Below are 18,832 nucleotides of genomic sequence, written 5' to 3'. Positions count from 1 at the left end.
GTGATGCCATCCAACCATCTCGTCCTTTGTCGCCACCTTCTCCCTTCCTTAATCTTTCCCAGCACCATGATCTTTTCCAATGAATCGGGTCTTTGCATCAGGCAGCCAAAGTACTGGAGCTTCAGCTTCAGCATCAGTCCTTCCAGTGAATATTCAGGATTGACTTCCTTAAGGATTGACTGGTTTGATCTCTTTGCTATCCAAGGGAATCTCAACAGTCTTCTCCAGCTTCACAATTTGAAAGCATCAATTCTTTGGTGCTGAGCCTGTGAGAGGTCCAACTCCCAAATCCATACATGACTACTGGAAAAGCCACAGCTCTGACTAGATGGATCTTTGCCAGCAAAGTGATGTCTCTGCTTTTTAATGCACTGACAAGCTTTGCCACAGTTTTTTTTCTAAGGAGCAAGCATCTTTTAATTTCCTAGCTGCAGTCACCATCTGCTGTGATTTTGGAGCCCAAGAAAAGAAAATCTGCCACTGTTTCCATGTTTTCCCCATCCATTTGCCATGAAGTGATGGGACCAGATGCCATCTTAGTTTTTTGAGTGTTGAGTCTTAAGCCAGTTTTTTCACTCTCCTCTTTCACCTTCATCAAGAGGATCTTTAATTCCTTATCGCTTTCTGCCATAGGGTAGTATCATCTGCATATCTGAAGTTGATATTTCTCCCAGCAGTCTTGATTCCAGCTTGTGCTATAGCCAGCCCAGCATTTCACATGATGTACTTACAAGCTAAAAGAGCAATGTGACAAAATAGAGCCTCGACATACTCAGTTCCCAATTTTGAACCAGTCCATTGTTCCATGTCCAGTCCTAACTGTTGCTTCTTGAGCTGCATACCGATTTCTCAAGAGGCAGGTCAGGTGGTCTGGTATTCCCATCTCTTTAAGAGTTTCCCACAGTTTGTTGTGATCCACACACTCAAAGGCTTTAGCATAGTCAATGAAGCAGAAGTAGATGCTTTTCTGAAATTCCCTTGTTTTTTCTATGATCCAACAGATATTGGCAATTTGATCTCTGGCTCCTCTGCCTTTTCTTTTTTTTTTTTCCTCTGCCTTTTCTAAATCCAGCTTGTACATCTGAAAGTTCTCGGTTCATGTACTGTTGACTGGGGAACGTTTCCCAAGAGAAGACAGCATAAATTAAGGAACAGAGACTAAGACAATTCTGGATGAGCTGCACAAAAACCTCTGTCACGGGAAGGAGACAGGTTGGAGAAGTAACCTGGAGCCAGAGTCTACATAAAGGCTTTGACTAACATTCAATAGCTGGGGCTTCACTTTGAAGATAACAGGATTCCATTCAAGATTCTTGAGCCAAGGAGTATCATTATCAGACTGGTGATTTAGTAAGATTCCTTTAGAACAAAGACTAGGGGGAATAGAGGAGAAAGGCTGGGAGACCATTTAGGAGGTAACTGTAGTGATCCAGTCCAGAGATAATTAAGTCCTTAAGCAGAACAGCAGATGTGAACCAGAGAAGATACATATCAGAGAAATTATAGTCAGACTCAATGAGAACTGGCAACACCTGCCCTGGCATAGAGAGAATGAGGAAACAGAGAAGCTGATGAACTGAAGGGTCCACCCCTAAGCCCCTAGGAGAACTGCAGCGTCCCTGATGCAGAGAGGGGAAAGGGGAGAAGAACAGGTAAGTTTTAGATATACTGAACATATTTTGAGTATTTTCAAAACATGCTTAAAACGTACATTGAATATTCTGGGTTCTTGCAATACAGTTAGATGGAGATGGCTAGCAGGCAGTTGGAAATCTGGACATGACACTCAGAAAACAGGTTCAAACTAAAGATATATATTTGGGAGCAATCTGCAGACCAGTACTAGATAAAGCTATGGCAAGAGGAAATTTACCCAAAGTGAGACACTACAGAGAGGCATAAAGTTCAGGTGAGCTCTGGAATTCAGATGCATGTTGAAGGATACCTGTGAGAATAGGGGGAAACAGATGCCCAGGCATCAACCCCCTTCTTTAATCAGAAAGACTCTGCTGTTGTCAGTTTATACAATTCAGGTCTAAATACCAGTAGCTTTTTAAAAATGTGGAAAGTGGAATCTAGTTTTTAGGGGGGATGTATAGGATCAGCTCTCAAAGGAATTACTGAAGGGCTGGAGAAGCTAAGGGAAGTTTTCAGGAAGGAGACAGTCAATAATAGTGCCATGTACTAAAAGAGAATGAGGATTAATAATAGGTAACTGAAGCTGGCAATGCCAGGGTCATCGGTGACCTTTGAGAGTTACTGTTTTGTTTAGTTGCTCAGTCATGTCCGACTCTTTTGTGACCCCCATGGACTGTAGCCTGCCAGGCTCCTCTGTCCTTGGGCTTTCCCAGGCAAGAACACTGGAGTGGGTTGCCATTTCCTTCTGCAGGGAGTCTTCCCAACCCAGGGATTGAACCTGTGTCCTTTGCACTGGCAGGTGGATTCTTTACCACTGAGCCACCTGGGAAGACCTCTGAGAAAGAGTCAAAATGGTAAGAGATAAAGAATGGTTATTTTAGAACAAGGGACCATCAGTAGGCCAAAGACCTAAGGAAAATTGGGAGTTTAAAGCCTGAAGAGACACAGAAGAGCTAGGGAAGTGATAGGATCAACTGGTGCTACGACCTAGGGCAGGGAGGCACAAGGGTCCAGGAGACTTTGTCTTGACACTGTAATTACTCCACTTGACACCGAAGAAAATTAAGGCACCAGGAATTTAAACAACTTGTCCAAAGTTTCACTGACCCAAGGGCTTCTGCTTTTTCCATGTACCTTTTTCTGTTTCTAGAAATGGAGAAAAGGAAAGCATATGACACAAAGAAGCACAACTTTTCTACCCAGAAAAATACAGAACCAAAGAAGCTACACTTATGGGGAAAAAAATTACAAAATCAGAACGCAAATAGACAATAGTTCAAACGTGTCACATATGGTCAGGAGGCAGGAAGAGCATTTCCGGTACTGAATGCCCAAGCGTGTGATAACTGAGGGCTGCTGGCGTCAATCCTGGAAAACACCTGTAACCACATCAAGAAATCGCGCTTCCTCTCTGCCAGCTTCACCTTCAAATAGAAATTTCTGAAACTGAGATTTACTCCAGGTCCACCCTGGACCCTGAAGAAATGAGCAGGATCACAATGGAAACTGCTGAAGCAGAAGAAATGATCAAAGAACTCCTTGAGTGCAAACGGATGGGTAAGCGGTGTGAGCCAATGTTCTCGACCTGAGTGGACGCCCTTCTCTAGGACTAGGCGGGAAAGGGGCAGGGTGAGGAGCAAAGGTAAAAAGACATTGAATGCTTTTCTTTTCTCCTCTCCATCTAAATGAAAAATGGGAGAAGTAAAAAGCATCTCCTCCCTCCTATGTATCTGTCAGCATATTTCCTGGAGGCCCGGCCACATCCCGGGCACTGGCTGGCCGGGAACAGAGCCTGACACAGCACATTTGCTAGCACCGGAGCCTCGCCTGGGTGGTCGGCTGTTATCCCTCTGATGAAACTCCCAGGCTGGAAGCGCTGGAGCTGCTCCTAGCGATCTCACACCGGCCCGCACAGAGAGGCCGGCGCTCGCTGTCTCCCCACCTCCCTCTCCTCACTGCAGAGCTGGGCTCCTCTGCCACATTCTTCTGTTCACTGACAGCGCTACCCACAGAGGGCTGCTTCTGCGTGTGCAGAGGGGTGAGCACACCTCTCCTGGCACGGGGCTGAGGAAGAGACAGTGAGATCTCACAGTCAAGTTCCTACTCCAGCATCACACCATCAGCTACCTACCACAGGGCTCTCTCCCCAACCAGCGAAAGATGCTTTTAGAGCACCCTGCTTTCAGGGATGTACACGCTCATTTCCAAAGGATCCCAGCCCCCAAAGATAACCAGCCTCTCACGTGCCAAGGGAAAGAACTAAATCCGACCTTCTCTCTGCTCAGATGTGTGAGGTTGAGTAATCCTATGTGGAGAACACGTAACTCTAGTTTCCAAGCACATGCAAACACTTCCAAAGTGGCCACGGTGGCCACTTAGTGGTGGCAGGGCGAGTTCAATATTCTTGTATGCTCTAGGCTATAAATAAACTTAAATCATAGCAGAAATAGTAAAAGTATTACAAGATAAATGAGGTCCTGCTTTTAGCCAAATAAATTCGTAAGAGTCTAGCCCCTAATGGAAATGATGGGCAACTCAAAGTTTTATAATCAAATTTGTAGGTTGTCTGAGGACTTTGCTTTCTTCTCTTTTGGCTAATTCACTGTTTCTCAGCATCTTCACCAGCAAGCAGGGAGGAAAAGGGGATGGCATTGCTTCATCCTGCAACCCATCCTCCTCCCAGCTACCTAAGTGAAACAGTGAAAAGGCAAGGCCCATTTGTCTCTGTGGCTCCCGGTCATTGCTGAGATAAAGAGCCGAGTTCCTTCACAGGTCATTCAAAGCTCTCCTTGAATCAGCCCTTGTCTCCTCCTCCAGCGTCCATTTCAGCTGCTTTCTGCTGACTCCCTGTCCTCCAACATCGACAACCACCAGCTTTCTGGTTCCCCACGTACACACATGCAAGCTTTTATTTTGGAGCCTGCCCCACCCTTCTTCCGCCACCCACCTGCCCTCCCTGAAGATTCAGTGTAGTGGTAATCTCTTCCAAGAAGGCGGCTTTGGCACTCCCACTCCCACCCACATGCTAGGTTAGGTACCCTCTGGTGGTTTTGTTATTCCCTAGAAACATCTGTGCATATCCCATGCTAGTACATTCCATAACACATTCTATCATGTGTTATGTGGCTGTCTCCCTTACCATACTGTGAGTTACTTCACACTGAGATCTATTGTCTTGTATCATCCCTATGGCTTAGCATTAAGGTTTGGAACACTCTTAAGAGTGTAATAAAATGTTTTTGAATGAATGAGTTAAAAGAATGCATTTGAATAAAAAGTTTTATGGAAAATGCGACTAAAAGCTTTAATGGGCAAGTAGCTGAAATCATAGACAAAATAAAGGAACTGTTTTTCAGAAATTCCCTCAAATTTCAATTTTTGGGGGGAGGGGGGCCGTGCCACACAGAATGCGGGATCTTAGTTCCCCGACCAGGAAATGAATCCACGCCCCCTGTGATGGAAGTACAGAGTCTCAACTGCTGGACTACCAGGCAAGCCCCAAATTTCAATTTTTTTTTATACTCATCTTCCAAAATAGCATGAAAATTTAAAATCAGCATACCTTATTTAGTGGAAGATCTCTTAACACTTTGCCAAGAAAAGTAATATAGAGATATATATCAGGGCTTATGGAATATAATACTTTGGCCACCTGATGCAAAGAGCTGACTCAATGGAAAAGACCCTGATGCTGGTCAAGATTGAAGGCAGATGCTGGGAAAAATTGATGGCAACAGGAGGAGGGGGCAACAGAGGATGAGATGGTTAGATAGCATCACCGACTCAATGGACATGAGTTTGAGCAAACTCTGGCAGATAGTGAAGGACAGGGGAGCCTGTGTGCTGCAGTCCACGGGGTCACAAAGAATAGGACACGACTCAGCAACTGAACAACAACATGGCATCTAATTAAAGCAAGACCCACAGGAAAATCCACAGCTTTAAATAAAAGAAAGAAAGAAATGAGTGAAAACAAAGGAAGTACTCAATTCAAGAAATTGGGAGGAAATAACAAAATAAAGCTATAGAATGCAGAAGGAAGGAAGTTAGCAAAGATAAAACAACAAGATAACCAACTAAAAAACAGAAAGAATTGAACAGGGAAGGAGGAAAGAAAACATTCATGAAAAAAAGCACAGATGCAAAATAGGAATTGAAAATAAGGAAATAATGACAGACAAGAGGAAATTAGAAACATTTGAAGAATTACTGTACACAGAGTTGCTTCTTGTGAGCTGAGCTGAAGGTTCACACCCCGAGTCCGGAGAGGAGAGCAGAGCTTTCAGCACGTTCTGACTGGAGGCCCGCCTCTCACCAGAACCAGACACCTTATCACTTGCCTCAGTGACTAAGCAACCAAGGCACTTTATTTCAAACACAGCTAGGAGCAAAAGGAAATGGCTAGTAAACAGATGTCCCAGGGCCCATATTAAGTCATTATAACAGGTTATTATTTACCAGAAAAAGAACAACAGGAGAATTCCCCAAATTCCAAATTAAGGAATTACTTTCTCTGAGGAGAAATAACACAACACATAACTTGAACTTTTCAAGAGCAGCATTCGTTTTGGTAACACAATGTTTTATTGAAAAACTGACTTCAAATCAAATCACAAACCATTAGTTATTAAGAGCCTTCTACAGTTGAAGGAGCAATCTTTTCCAAGCATACAGCATTTAGACTTTACAGAAAGGTTTTTGCAGACTGCCCTCATGACTTTGTTGTATTTTCTTCATCAACAAAGACCGTGAGGTGTACACAATTTGAGTGAATTGCCCAAGATCGCACAGCTAGTAGAAGAAGGCAGGTCTTTAGACGGCTATTCCAGTCCCCTTCCCACTACAATCCCTCCCTCAGTACTGCACTAACCACCCTGTTTATTAAGCAAAAACTTAAGGCCAACATCTAAGTGAGTTTAGATCCCTATAAAGGGAAGTCTGATGGAATTTTAATTCATTGCCACTAAATTCTTCTTAGATGAAATAGACTGAATGGGAATGATTTTCTGATAAGGATACAATCACCTTGGATTCCCACAGGATCAGGATCCTTTCATTTTGGCAAGCTTTGTAGTCTACCAAATGATAGGAGATGAAAATATGTAAGCACTGATATTGCCAATGTCTTCTAGCACAATTGCAGAGAAAATTTCTTAACGTCTCAGTGCTTCTCAGTTCAGTTCAACTCAGTCACTCAGTTGTGTCCGACTCTCCACGACCCGATGGACTGCAGCACAACAGGCCTCCCTGTCCATCACCAACTCCCGGAGTTGACTCAAACTCATCTCCACTGAGTCGCTGAGGCCATCCAACTATCTCATCCTCTGTCATCCCCTTCTCCTCCTGCCTTCAATCTTTCCTAGCATCAGGGTCTTTTCAAATGAGTCAGCTCTTTGCATCAGGTGGTCAAAGTATTGGAGTTTCAGCTTCAACATCAATCCTTCCAATGAATATTCAGGCAGGACTGATTTCCTTTAGGATGGACCTGTTGGATCTCCTTGCAGTCCAAGGGACTCTCAAGAGTCCTCTCCAAGACTATAGTTCAAAAGCATCAATTCTTCGGCGCTCAGCTTTCTTTATAGTCCAACTCTCACATCCATACATGACTACTGGAAAAACCATAGCCTTGACTACACGGACCTTTGTTGGCAAAGCAATGTCTCTGCTTTTTAATATGTTGTCTAGGTTGGTCACAACTTTCCTTCCAAGGAGTAAGTGTCTTTTAATTTCGTGCCTGCAATCACCATCTGCAGTGATTGTGGAGCCCAAAAAAATAAAGTCAGCCACTGTTTCCCCATCTATTTGCCATGAAGTGATGGGACCAGATGCCATGATCTTAGTTTTCTGAATGTTGAGCTTTAAGCCAGCTTTTTCACTCTCCTCTTTCACTTTCATCAAGAGGCTCTTTAGTTCTTCACTTTCTGCCATAAGGGTGGTGTCATCTGCATATCTGAGGTTATTGATATTTCTCCCGCAATCTTGATTCCAGCTTGTGCTTCATCCAGCCCAGCGTTTCTCATGATGTACTCTGCATGTAAGTTAAATAAGCAGGGTGACAATATACAGCCTTGACATACTCCTTTTTCCTATTTGGAACCAGTCTGTTGTTCCATGTCCAGGTGTAACTGTTGCTTCCTGACCTGCATACAGGTTTCTCAAGAGGCAGGTCAGGTGGTCTGGTATTCCCATCTCTTTCAGAATTTTCCACAGTTTATTGTGATCCACAGTCAAAGGCTTTGGCATAGTCAATAAAGCAGACATAGATGTTTTTCTGGGACTCTCTTGCTTTTTCGAGATTCCCAGCGGAAATGTTGGACAATTGATCTCTGGTTCTCTGGTCTTGTCTAAAACTAGCTTGAAACATCTGGAAGTTCTCGGTTCAACGTTAATGCTTGAAAGCTGGGTGGAGAAATTTTGAGCATTACTTTTAACTAGCGGGTGAGATGCGTGCAAATGTGGCCAGTAGTTGGAGGCATTCTTGGCATGCCTTTCTTTGGATTGTATATGAAAAACATGAACCTTTTCCAGTCTGTGGGCACTTGCCTTGAGTTTTCCAAATTGCTGGCATATTGAGTGCAGCACTTTCACAGCATCATCTTTCAGGATTTGAAATAGCTCAACTGGAATTCCATCACTTCCACTAGCTTTGTTCATAGTGATGCTTTCTAAGGCCCATTTGACTTCACATTCCAGGATGTTTGGTTCTAGGTGAGTGATCACACCATCGTGGTTGTCTGGGTCATGAAGATCTTTTTTGTACAGTTCTTCTGCATATTCTTGCCACCTCTTCTTAATATCTTCTGCTTCTGTTAGGTCCATACCATTTCTGTCCTTTATTGAGCCCATCTTTCATGAAATGTTCCCTTGGTATCTCTAATTTTTTTGAAGAGATCTCTAGTCTTTCCCATTCTATTCTTTTCCTCTATTTCTTTGCAGTGATCACTGAGGAAAGCTTTCTTATCTCTCTTGCTATTCTTTGGAAATCTGCATTCGAATGGGAGTATCTTTCCTTTTCTCCTTTGCTTTTTGCTTCTCTTCTTTTCACAGCTATTTGTAAGGCCTCCTCAGACAACCATCTTGCCTTTTTGCATTTCTTTTTCTTGGGGGTGGTCTTGCTCCCTGTCTCCTTACAATGTCACGAACCTCCGTCCATAGTTCATCAGGCTCTCTGTCTGTCAGATCTAGTCCCTTAAATCTATTTCTCACTTCCACTGTATAGTCATAAAGGATTTGATTTAGGTCATACCTGAGGTCTAGTGCTTCTAGTTGCTCATTAAAAACTAGAAACATACCCTAGTCAGTGACCCAGTGAAAACAGTGTAGCAGATCACCGGTCCTTCCCCCTCCTCATAGCCAGTGCACATTTCACAATTCCTTCTCATTTTATTTTCTTTTCACATCATTCTGTCACTAAAATCTAACTATTAATTCCTTTCAAGTCTCAACACTGCCTGTACAAGATTCTTCACTTCTTAATTCACATTAGGCTTTCTTATTTACTCCCTTCAAAGTATTAAGAGATTTGAAAAAGAAAATTCATTACGACCTCACACTCTGGGATGAGGCGGAAGTAAAGCTAAGGCTTACCTTGAATTATGGCCCATAATTTTACACAGAAAAGTAGGGCACCGCCAGGGGGCAGTGTGTTGCCCGCTTTTAACATGCTCTTGAAGTAGTCTACGGCTTCACTTTTTCCCTAGATTTGATTATCAGTAGAGGACTGTCAGGCTTCCCAGGTCACGCTAGTGGTAAAGGACCTGCCTGCCAATGCAAGAGACATAAGAGACGTGGATTCGATCCCCTGGAGAGAGCATGGCAACGGACTCCAGTATTCTTGCCTGGGGAATCCCATGGACAGAGGAGCCTGGCAGACTACAGTTCATGGGGCCACAGACAGTCAGACATGACTCAAGTGACTTGGCACAGCACAGAGAGTTGTCACCAATTAAAGAATATGACACCATGAAGATGCAGAAAACTGTAACTTTGGACTTGAATTATGATTCCTTTGGAGGATTCTGATGCCATTTTGCATTAAGAAAAAGGAAAAAATATGGCTGCTTCTTCCAGTTAAATACCATAGAGATAATCAGCAAGAAGGGCGAAAAGAATCCTACAGTTCTTAAAAGTTTCATCTAACTTTACTGTGTTGTAAGCTAGTCAACATACATACAACATAAAAGTCAAAATTCCAGTATCCATCTAGCTTGCTGGATGACCTTGATTACATCACTCTTTTAGCCTCAGTTTTCCCCATCTGTAAAATGGGGAGAATGATACAGTTTGGGTGAGGGCTTATTGAAATAACTCATTAATCAGTGCCCAGAAAACATCCTGACATCAAGAGATGAAAGGTAGTATAGTTAAAAAAAAAAAAGTAAAAGGTAATGTTATGGCATTCTGGTAAAAAGATTTATAAGACTTGAACTCATTGGAAAATTTTACCAACAAAATAAGTTATTTTTAAAGATAAGTTATTTTTAAAATAAGTTATTTTAAAGATCATTTAAAAGTGTTTTTACAACTGAACATTCGAGTCTATTTGTCCACGAAATAAGTACATCACAGCTAGCAGCAGACTTAACTTTGCAATACCTGTGACAGAAATCCTTTCTTTAAAGCTAAAGACGAACACTTTTAGCTAACATTCTTTAGCTCAAAAAACCAACTAACATTCATTCAATAAGCATCAGCATATGGGCATTAGTAAAGACAGGGAAGGACAGAGTACCGTGGAGTTAATCCTATCCACTGGTTAAAAGCTCCATGACACCCCAAACTGCCCATACCTGCTGGGTGAGGAGGCTGATGTGAGTGGAAGGAGAATACTGCCTGGCCGCCTGCTTCTCGGCCAGCCGCTGAAGTTCGGCCGTGACCATACTCGGGTTGTACCGTCTACTGTATAGAGAGCCGTCTTCTCCCTCCTTCTGGGCTCTGGCCGCTCCTGAATGCTGCTTGTTTGGGTGGCATGAACCTGCTGAAGAGAAAAGCTCTCATCCACTTAGGAAAAAAAATCAGAAAAACTGAGGATGAAGACAACCAATAGATATTTCACTGAATCCCAGGGATCTTTGACAACAAGAACAATGAACTATTTTCAAAAGCTCACAAAAGTAAAAGCATACCCTTATCATACCCGAGGATCTCTTCCTATTGTTACATACATCCAAATTCTTACATGCATCCATAACTATGTTTTTGCATAATATGAATCCTTCACAAAAAAAAGATTTTCATCATATGTAGTGGGGAATAATTGATCCTGAAATTAATGAATAAAAAAAGTGCAGCCTTGAAAATCATTCTAATTCTTGTTTTTCTTGTTATGTGACAGTACTTGTCAGTAGTCTGCTGCATGCACTGTCAAATCATCTATACCACAGCCCGCCGGGCTCCTCTGTCCATGGGATTCTCCAGGCAAGAATACTGGAATGGGCTGCCACGCCCTCCGCCAGGGGAAGCTTCCCAACCCAGGGACTGAACCTGCATATCTTACACTGATAGTGGGTTCTTACCACCAGCACCGCCTGGGAAGCCCCATAACCCTTCTTACAAAGCTCAAAAAGGGAAGGAAGGATAAAAGCAAAACTGAATTTATTTAGAAAAACAATAATAATCCTATATTATCAAATTTCAATTAATTTCTCGTTCAGATTTCAATTTTCTTCTTTCAACTATCAGAGAAATCTATTGTTTTTGAGCACTGAAATTTTGGCAAAAAGAAATTATTTAATAAAAAAATCAAGGTTCATATTTGTTCTATGATAAGTCACACAATTCATAGGAAAAAAAATTAAAAACTCAGAAAAGTGGAAACACTATGTGCTTTCTGTCTTATTAATGCTTACATAACCATGATCATCCTTGTATATACAATTTGATGACACTGCTTTATTATATTATTTGACACATATAAAATACTATCTACAATAGATGTAGAAGTTATAAAACATATAATGAACTGACTACCTAAGTCATATTAACATGTATCAACACATGGATTCCTTCTCACTCTTAATCTCCCCTTATCATTCATCCCCTTCTTTTTTTTAAATATAGTTTTAGTTTTCATTGCTGTGTGTGTAGGCATACCTAAAACAGTTAATTTTGCTTGTTTTTGAGCTCTATAAAAACGGTATCTTACTGTAGTAATTTCCTGGGACTTGTTTTTGTTAATACCATACTTCTAATATTTATCCTTTCTCAGTATAACTGAAATTCATTAACTTTACATGGTGCGAGGTATTCCATTTTGGAAATACACTACAACTTATTTTTCTATCTCATTGATGGTTATTTTGGTTATTGCAAGCTTATTGCTATTGTAAACAGTTCAGTTGTGAACACTCTTGCGTACATGTCCTAGAGCATGTGTGGAAGAACTTCTCTTGTGTATGTGGCTAGAAGTTGAGTCAGAGAGTATATGAATTTAAAAATTTATGTGATAACAACAAAACAGTATGTTTTACACTACCACAAACAAAATACAAGCCTTCCTGCTGATCAATATTCCCTCCAACATTTAGTATTGTCAAATATCTTAATTCTTCCCTCTTTTAAGAGGGTGGAAGATCTCACTGTAGTTTTCACTTATATTCATCTGATTAATAATGATGTTGAGCACGTTACCTCTTTTCTGATACCATTATTGGGTTGTCCTTTTTTCCTTCTAAAGGAGGCTTGCTTATGTTTTTACTTTCGTTTCCTACCATAAGTTATTAAAGATGTTCTAATCTATTCTAGAGTTTAAAGTTTGCATCTGAGATTGATTATACAGATAGTATGAGGCAGGGATCTAATTTCACTTTTGCTCTTGTATGGATAACCAGTTGTCCCAGCACCATTTATTGAAAAATGCATCCTTTTCCATCTGTCATATATCAAAGTTTCATCTATTTGTGATTGTTTCCAACTTTCTATTCTTCTCCACTGGTCATTCTGCACTTTTTCCAATACTGTATTTTCTTAATGATCATATCTTTATATCCTTATTAAGATATTTGTCCACCATTTTTCCTTCTTCAGTAGGTTCTCACTACCCTTGGTCTTTTGCCTTTCCATTATCGTTTTAGAAGAGCCTCGTCAAGTACAACACAACTGTTGAGATTTTGGTTGGAATTGTATTCAATTCAGAGATAAATTTGATGAAAACATTTATGATAGTAAGTCTTTCCATCCATGCACAGTCTACTTATATATTTATCTTTTCTCTGTCTCTCAACAAAGTCTTAAAAAATTTCTTTGTAAGTCTTTCCTATATTTATGCCTAGACAGCTTATAGTCTTTATGTAAATGTTTTATAAAACATCATTTCGCGGTGATATGGTTGTACAGCAGTGTGAATGCATTTAATGCCCCTGAACACTTAAAAATAGACAAAACAGTAAATTTTATATTATGCATGTCTCTGTTGTTGTTCGGTCACTCAGTCACGTCCGACTCTTTGCAACCCCATGGACTGCAGCATGCCAGGCCTCCCTGTCCTTCACCATCTCCCGGAGCTTACTCAAACTCATGTCCATTGAGGCAGTGATGCCACCCAAACATCTTGCCCTCTGTCATCCTCTTCTCCTGCTTTCAGTCTTTCTCAGCATCAGGGTCTTTTCTAAGGAGTCAGCTCTTTGCATCAGGTGGCCAAAGTATCAGAGCTTCAGCTTCAGCATCAGTCCTTCCAATGAATAGTCAGGATTGATTTTCTTTAGAATTGACTGGTTGGATCTTCTTGCAATCCAAAGGTCACTCAAGAGTCTTCTCCAATACCACAGTTCAAAAGCATCAATTATTCAGTGCTTAGCCTTCTTTTTTTTTTTTTAAATTGGAATAATTTATTATTCTAACAAAAAGTACAAAGTATGGAAAATTAGTGTATTTGAATCGTTTCAGAGAGTAGAGAAAGTTTCACACTAGCAGATTTCGGCTTTTAGCACCTTTGAGAAGAAACATTCAGAGTTAAGACAAGTGGCAGGAGAGGCTCCTGACTACCTGCGGTGGTGATGCCTCTGACTTGGTGTGCAGGTCACAGAGAGCAGTGTGGTTATTTGGTTTTTTTCTCTACACGTTGAGAGTGCCACAAAAACACACTTAGGATGAGAAAGGTGATCGCTGAATAGACGGCTGGTGGTTAGAAGATGGGAGAGAAGGGACGGGGTGGAAGGAGAAAGGTCAGGGGCGGGGCGGGGCTTTCAGATGGACAGTCCGAAGGCGCTGACGATGCAGTACATGGTCTTGTTCTCCCATCGCACGGTGCAGCTCCCGTCGGTGGAGCTGTCCCAGAAGCAGGAGCTTGCTGTGTGCAGGCCCGCGCCGTTCTTCTGCATGATCACACAGGTCACGATGTACTTAAATGGCTTCCCCAGCTTGGTGAGTTGGCTTAAGGTCTGTTCCACCACGTTTGTGGTCCACTGATTGACTTTGCTGTGCTGATAGGCGTTGCCCCCGATGGCACTCTCTATGGCCTCTTTTACGATGTTGCTCACCTCATCAACAACAAAAGCAGTCTCCTCGGCGGCCTGGTAGTCTTCCATCTTGCCGCCCGCCCGTCGCCGCCGCCTCCCCCAGTGCTTAGCCTTCTTTATGGTCCATCTCACATCCATACATGACTACTGGAAAAAACAAAGCCTTGACTAGATGGACCTTTGTGGACAAAGTCATGTCTCTGCTTTTTAATATGCTGTCTAGTTTTGTCACAGCTTTTCTTCCAAGGAAAAAGCATCTTTTAATTTCATGGCTGCAGTGGAACCCCAAGAAAATAAAGTCTCTCACTGTTTTCATTGTTTCCCCATCTATTTGCCATGAAGTGATGGGACCGGATGCCATGATCTTAGATTTTTGAATGTTGAATTTTAAGCCAGCTTTTTCACTCTCCTCTTTCACCTTCATTAAGAGGCATTTAGTTCCTCTTTGCTTTCTTGCCATTAGGGTGGTATCATCTGCATATCTGAGGTTATTGATATTTCTCCCAGCAATCTTGATTCCAGCTTGTGCTTCATCCAGCCCAGCGTTTCTCATGATGTACTCTGCATATAAGTTAAATAAGCAAGGTGACACTATACAGTCCTTTCCCAGTTTGGAACCAGTCTGTTGTTCCATGTCCAGTTCTAACTGTTGCTTCTTGACCACATGTATAACAATATGTATGTCTTACCACAATATAAAACAGGTTTTCTAATTCTTTGTTGCTAATGGATATTAATATTGACCTTATAGCCATCTATACTGCTAAAATAATTATTTCTAATGTATCTATAGCTTATTTTCAGTTTTCTACGTAGATAACATATTACCTGTAAATAAATAAGCAAATTTTAACTCCTGCCTTTTGATGCTTATGTTTTTGATTTTTTGTCTTGTTATGCTGGATCCTGACCTCCAGTAAAACACTGAATAGAAGCAAAGCTAGTAGGCATCCTCTCCTTTCTCTTAAAGGGAATGCTTTCAGTATCTCCCCATTTACATTAACATCTATGGTGAGATTTTGGTGGATAACCTTTATAATGAGGGTTTCCTTCTCTTCCTAGTATGCTGAGAGTTATTATCATGAATGAGTATAGAATTTTACCAAATTCTTTTTCTGCATCTATTAAAATGATGAATATAGTTTTTCTCCTTTAATCTGTTGATGTGACAAATGACATTTATAGATTTTCTACTGTTTTAAACCCTCTAGTATTCCCTGGATAAACTTGCTCATGGAATCTTATCTTTTTCATTTGTTGCTGGATGTGGCTGGCTCATATTTTGATGAGAATGTTTGCATTTGTGTTCATAAATGATCCTAGTCTGTAATTTCCCTGATACTGTCCGTAACTGGTTTTGTTATCAAGATTAACCTACCCATACAGAATGATTTAAGGGTTATTATTTCTTTTCCATGCTCCATGCCGAGTTTAAGATTGGAATTATCACTCCCTTGAAAGACTGACAACACTCATCTATAAAAATCATCTGGGGCTCAAGTTTTCTTTGTGAAAATTATTACATAAGTTATGTTAACAGTTATAATATCATTCAGGCTTTCTTTGTCTTCTTGAGCCAATTTTACTTATGCTATACTTTTGGTGGCATTAGCCATTCTGTGTAGATTTTCTATTTTATTGGAACACAGTCGTTAACAGTATTCTAACACTTTTTTCACCTAAGCTAATTTGTATTTTCTGTGTGCCTTTCATTCTTCATATCATTTATCCATGTCTTCTCTCTTTTCCTGATCAATCTCACCAAAGGTTGCTCCACCACCTTAGGCTTTTCAAATAATTTTTGGCTTTGATATTTTCTCTACTTTATTTTTGAAATTTGTAATTTTTACTTTTGTCTTTGCTCTTTAACATATCTTTTCTCTTTCTCCTTTACTTAATTTATAATATTGCTGTTTTTATAACATCTGAGATCAGATATTTAGCCTTCCTTCTTTTCAGATATAAGTATTTAAGGTAGTAAATGTCCCTCCAAATACTGTTTTTCACTGCTCTCCACACACTGAAATATGGAAGTTTTTTCATTATCTTTCAACTCTAAAACTTTTACATTTATTTCCATTATGATATCTTCAAACTCTCTTTCTTTGCTGACTTATAAAATTTCTTTATTTATTAGTAATAGAAATCATTGGAAATCTCCTACTAACATAGTGGGATTTACAGATTCCTCATGTAGGTGTATTGATTTTTGTTTTACTTATTTGGAGGTTATTTTGTTAGGCACAGTTAAAACTGTTATTTTTCTGATGAACCAAACTTTCTGTTTTATGTAATTACTCTCGGTATCTGTTAAGAAAATTTTATCTCTTAAAGCCTTATATAAGTTAATATATGCTAAGTTAGGGCTTCCCTTGTGGCTCAGCTGGTAAAGAATCCAGCTGCAACGCAGGAGATCTGGGTTCGATCCCTGGATTGGGAAGATCCCCTGGAGAAGGGAAAGGCTACCCACTCCACTATTCTGGTCTGGAGAATTCCATGGACTGTATGTATAGTTCATGGGGTTGCAAAGAGTCAGACATGACTGAGCAACTTTCACTTTCACGCTAAGTAAACTTAGCATATATTAATATAGCTATACCACTTTTTTCTGGTTGGTATTCTGAGAATTATTATCAAGAATGAGTACAGAATTTTATCAAATTCTTTTTCTGCATCTACTAAAATGATGAATACAGTTTGGGAATGAGGTTAAGATATTATTTAAACTTAAGACTTCTTGGCATTTCTTTCTTCATCCTTTTACTTTCAACCATTTGATGTCCTTATTTTTACAAGTGTCTTTCTTTGCTAAACAACATATAGTTGGATTTTTTAAAAAAATCAATCTGACACTAACAAGTTCAGTCCATTTATATTCATTTGATTCTTCATATATTAGGACTTGGTCTACCATCTTTAAGTCTCCATTTCCTGCATTTTCTAAGCTTTGTGTTTTCTGCACTTCTATGTCTATTGGTGTTTCCCCAGGCCCAATTCATTTCCGTTCCCAAATGTTTAAGTTTTCATATTTTAATTTTCTCAGTGGTGACCCCTGAGAAACATGATACAGCATATATATCATGAAAAAGTCTAAATAATATCTTAACCTCATTCCAAAACTATTCATCACCACAGAAAAATTTGACTCTAATCACCTTTAGGCTATTATTGTAGTCAACTATATATTGTTATTTATATATTATTGTCCACTACTGTTTAAGCCATATCAGAGTATGGTTTCTGACCACAGTGGAAATAAGCTAAAAGGCAATTACAAAAAACAGAGAATGCCAACTATGTGAAAATTAAACAATAACAATCCATGGGTCAAGAAAGAAATCACAATGGAAATCAGGAAATATTTCCAAATTGACTAGCTTCTTCTGTTCCTTACCATTCTCTGGGAAATGTATGAAAAAGAAAGGTTTAAAAAAGAAGTTCTGATGATAACACAAGGTACTGGAGACATTGACCTTACTGAATTTCTTTCACATGGGAGAGAAAATTTAAATCAGAACATAACTGAGTATTATATTGATTTTAGAAGATTAAATCATAAGAATAATCACTCAGAATTAGCAGAAATACACATATCTGTACATATTTATGACATTAAAATAGACCATTTAGTATCTCTGATTCAAATTTCATATTATAATATCCATTTCATTTGAAATCAGGTGCCAATTAAGAAATATATGCTGGCGATTTATTCAGGACATGGAAGCAACTTAAATCTCTACCAACAGAGGAATGGATAAAGAAGATGTGGTACAAATATACAATGGAATATTACTCAGGCATAAAGAAGAACAAGACTGGGTCATTTGTAGAGATGTGGATGGACCTAGTGACTGTCATAGAGAGTGAAGTTAAGTCAGAAAGAGAAAAACAAATATATATCATATATTAACACATATATGTGGAATCTAGAAAAATGGTATAGGTGATCTTATTTGAAAACAGAAACAGGGAAACAGATATAGAGAAGAAATGTTTGGACACCCAAGGGGGAAAGAGGGGATGGGATAAATTGGGAGATTGGGATTGACATATATACACTACCACGTATAAAACAGATAACTAACTAGAACCTGCTGTAGCACAGGGAACTCTACCTGATGCTGTGTGATGACCTACATTAGGAGGGCATCTGAAAAAGAGTGGATATATGTGTGTATATGACTGAGTCACTCTGCTGCGCAGCAGAAGCTAATGCAGCATCGTAAAGCAACTACATCCCAATAAAAATTAATTTAAAACAGGAAAATAGAAATATGTATTGGCTATTTCTAACGCCACAGTAATGAAGACAACGTTGTACTGGCACAAGCACAGATATATAGATCAGTGGAGCAGAACTGAGATTCCAGAAGTAAACTCTTACGTTTAAGATTAAATGATTTTTCACAAGAGTGTCTTGACAATTCAACAGGGAAATAATACCCTTTCAACAAATGGTGCTGGGACAACTAAATATTCACACGCAAAAGAATGATGTTAAGAACTTTATGCCACACCATATAAAAAATTCTATCAAAATGGATAAAAGGCCTAAACTATAAAATTCTTAGAAAAAACAGACATCTTTGTGACCTTGGGTTAGGTCATAGTTTTTCAGATATGATATCAAATGCACAAGCAACAAAAGAAAAAATAAATTAGATTTCATCAAGATTAAAAACTTTTGTGCATCAAGAAAATGAAACGACAAACAAGGGAATGAGAGAAAATACTTC

At 39.8% G+C, this 18,832-nt stretch overlaps 2 protein-coding genes across 2 annotated transcripts in view; both read right to left on the bottom strand.

The window, feature by feature from the left end:
* The window catches only part of TTLL5 (tubulin tyrosine ligase like 5), a 306,157-nt gene that overhangs the window by 165,961 nt on the left and 121,364 nt on the right, over positions 1-18,832 (bottom strand). The window contains exon 28 of the mRNA XM_043473030.1: positions 10,428-10,612. Within this exon, the coding sequence (XP_043328965.1) occupies positions 10,428-10,612 (185 nt within the window). The remainder of the gene's footprint in view (positions 1-10,427; positions 10,613-18,832) is intronic.
* LOC122443884 (dynein light chain Tctex-type 1) lies at positions 13,438-14,192 on the bottom strand. Its single transcript, XM_043472607.1, has one exon. It carries the CDS (start codon positions 14,160-14,162, stop codon positions 13,821-13,823), a length of 342 nt encoding a protein of 113 aa, XP_043328542.1. The 5' UTR covers positions 14,163-14,192; the 3' UTR covers positions 13,438-13,820.

Source organism: Cervus canadensis, chromosome 6, assembly GCF_019320065.1.
Source record: "Cervus canadensis isolate Bull #8, Minnesota chromosome 6, ASM1932006v1, whole genome shotgun sequence".
NCBI classification, from domain to species: Eukaryota; Metazoa; Chordata; class Mammalia; order Artiodactyla; family Cervidae; genus Cervus; species Cervus canadensis.
Note: the sequence above shows the minus strand (reverse complement) of the source record. Positions and strands in the feature narration are given on the sequence as shown.

What these genes read in the sequence shown, in the direction of transcription:
- LOC122443884 (XM_043472607.1), bottom strand. Translation starts at nt 14,162, where the DNA reads ATGGAAGACTACCAGGCCGCCGAGGAGACTGCTTTTGTTGTTGATGAG.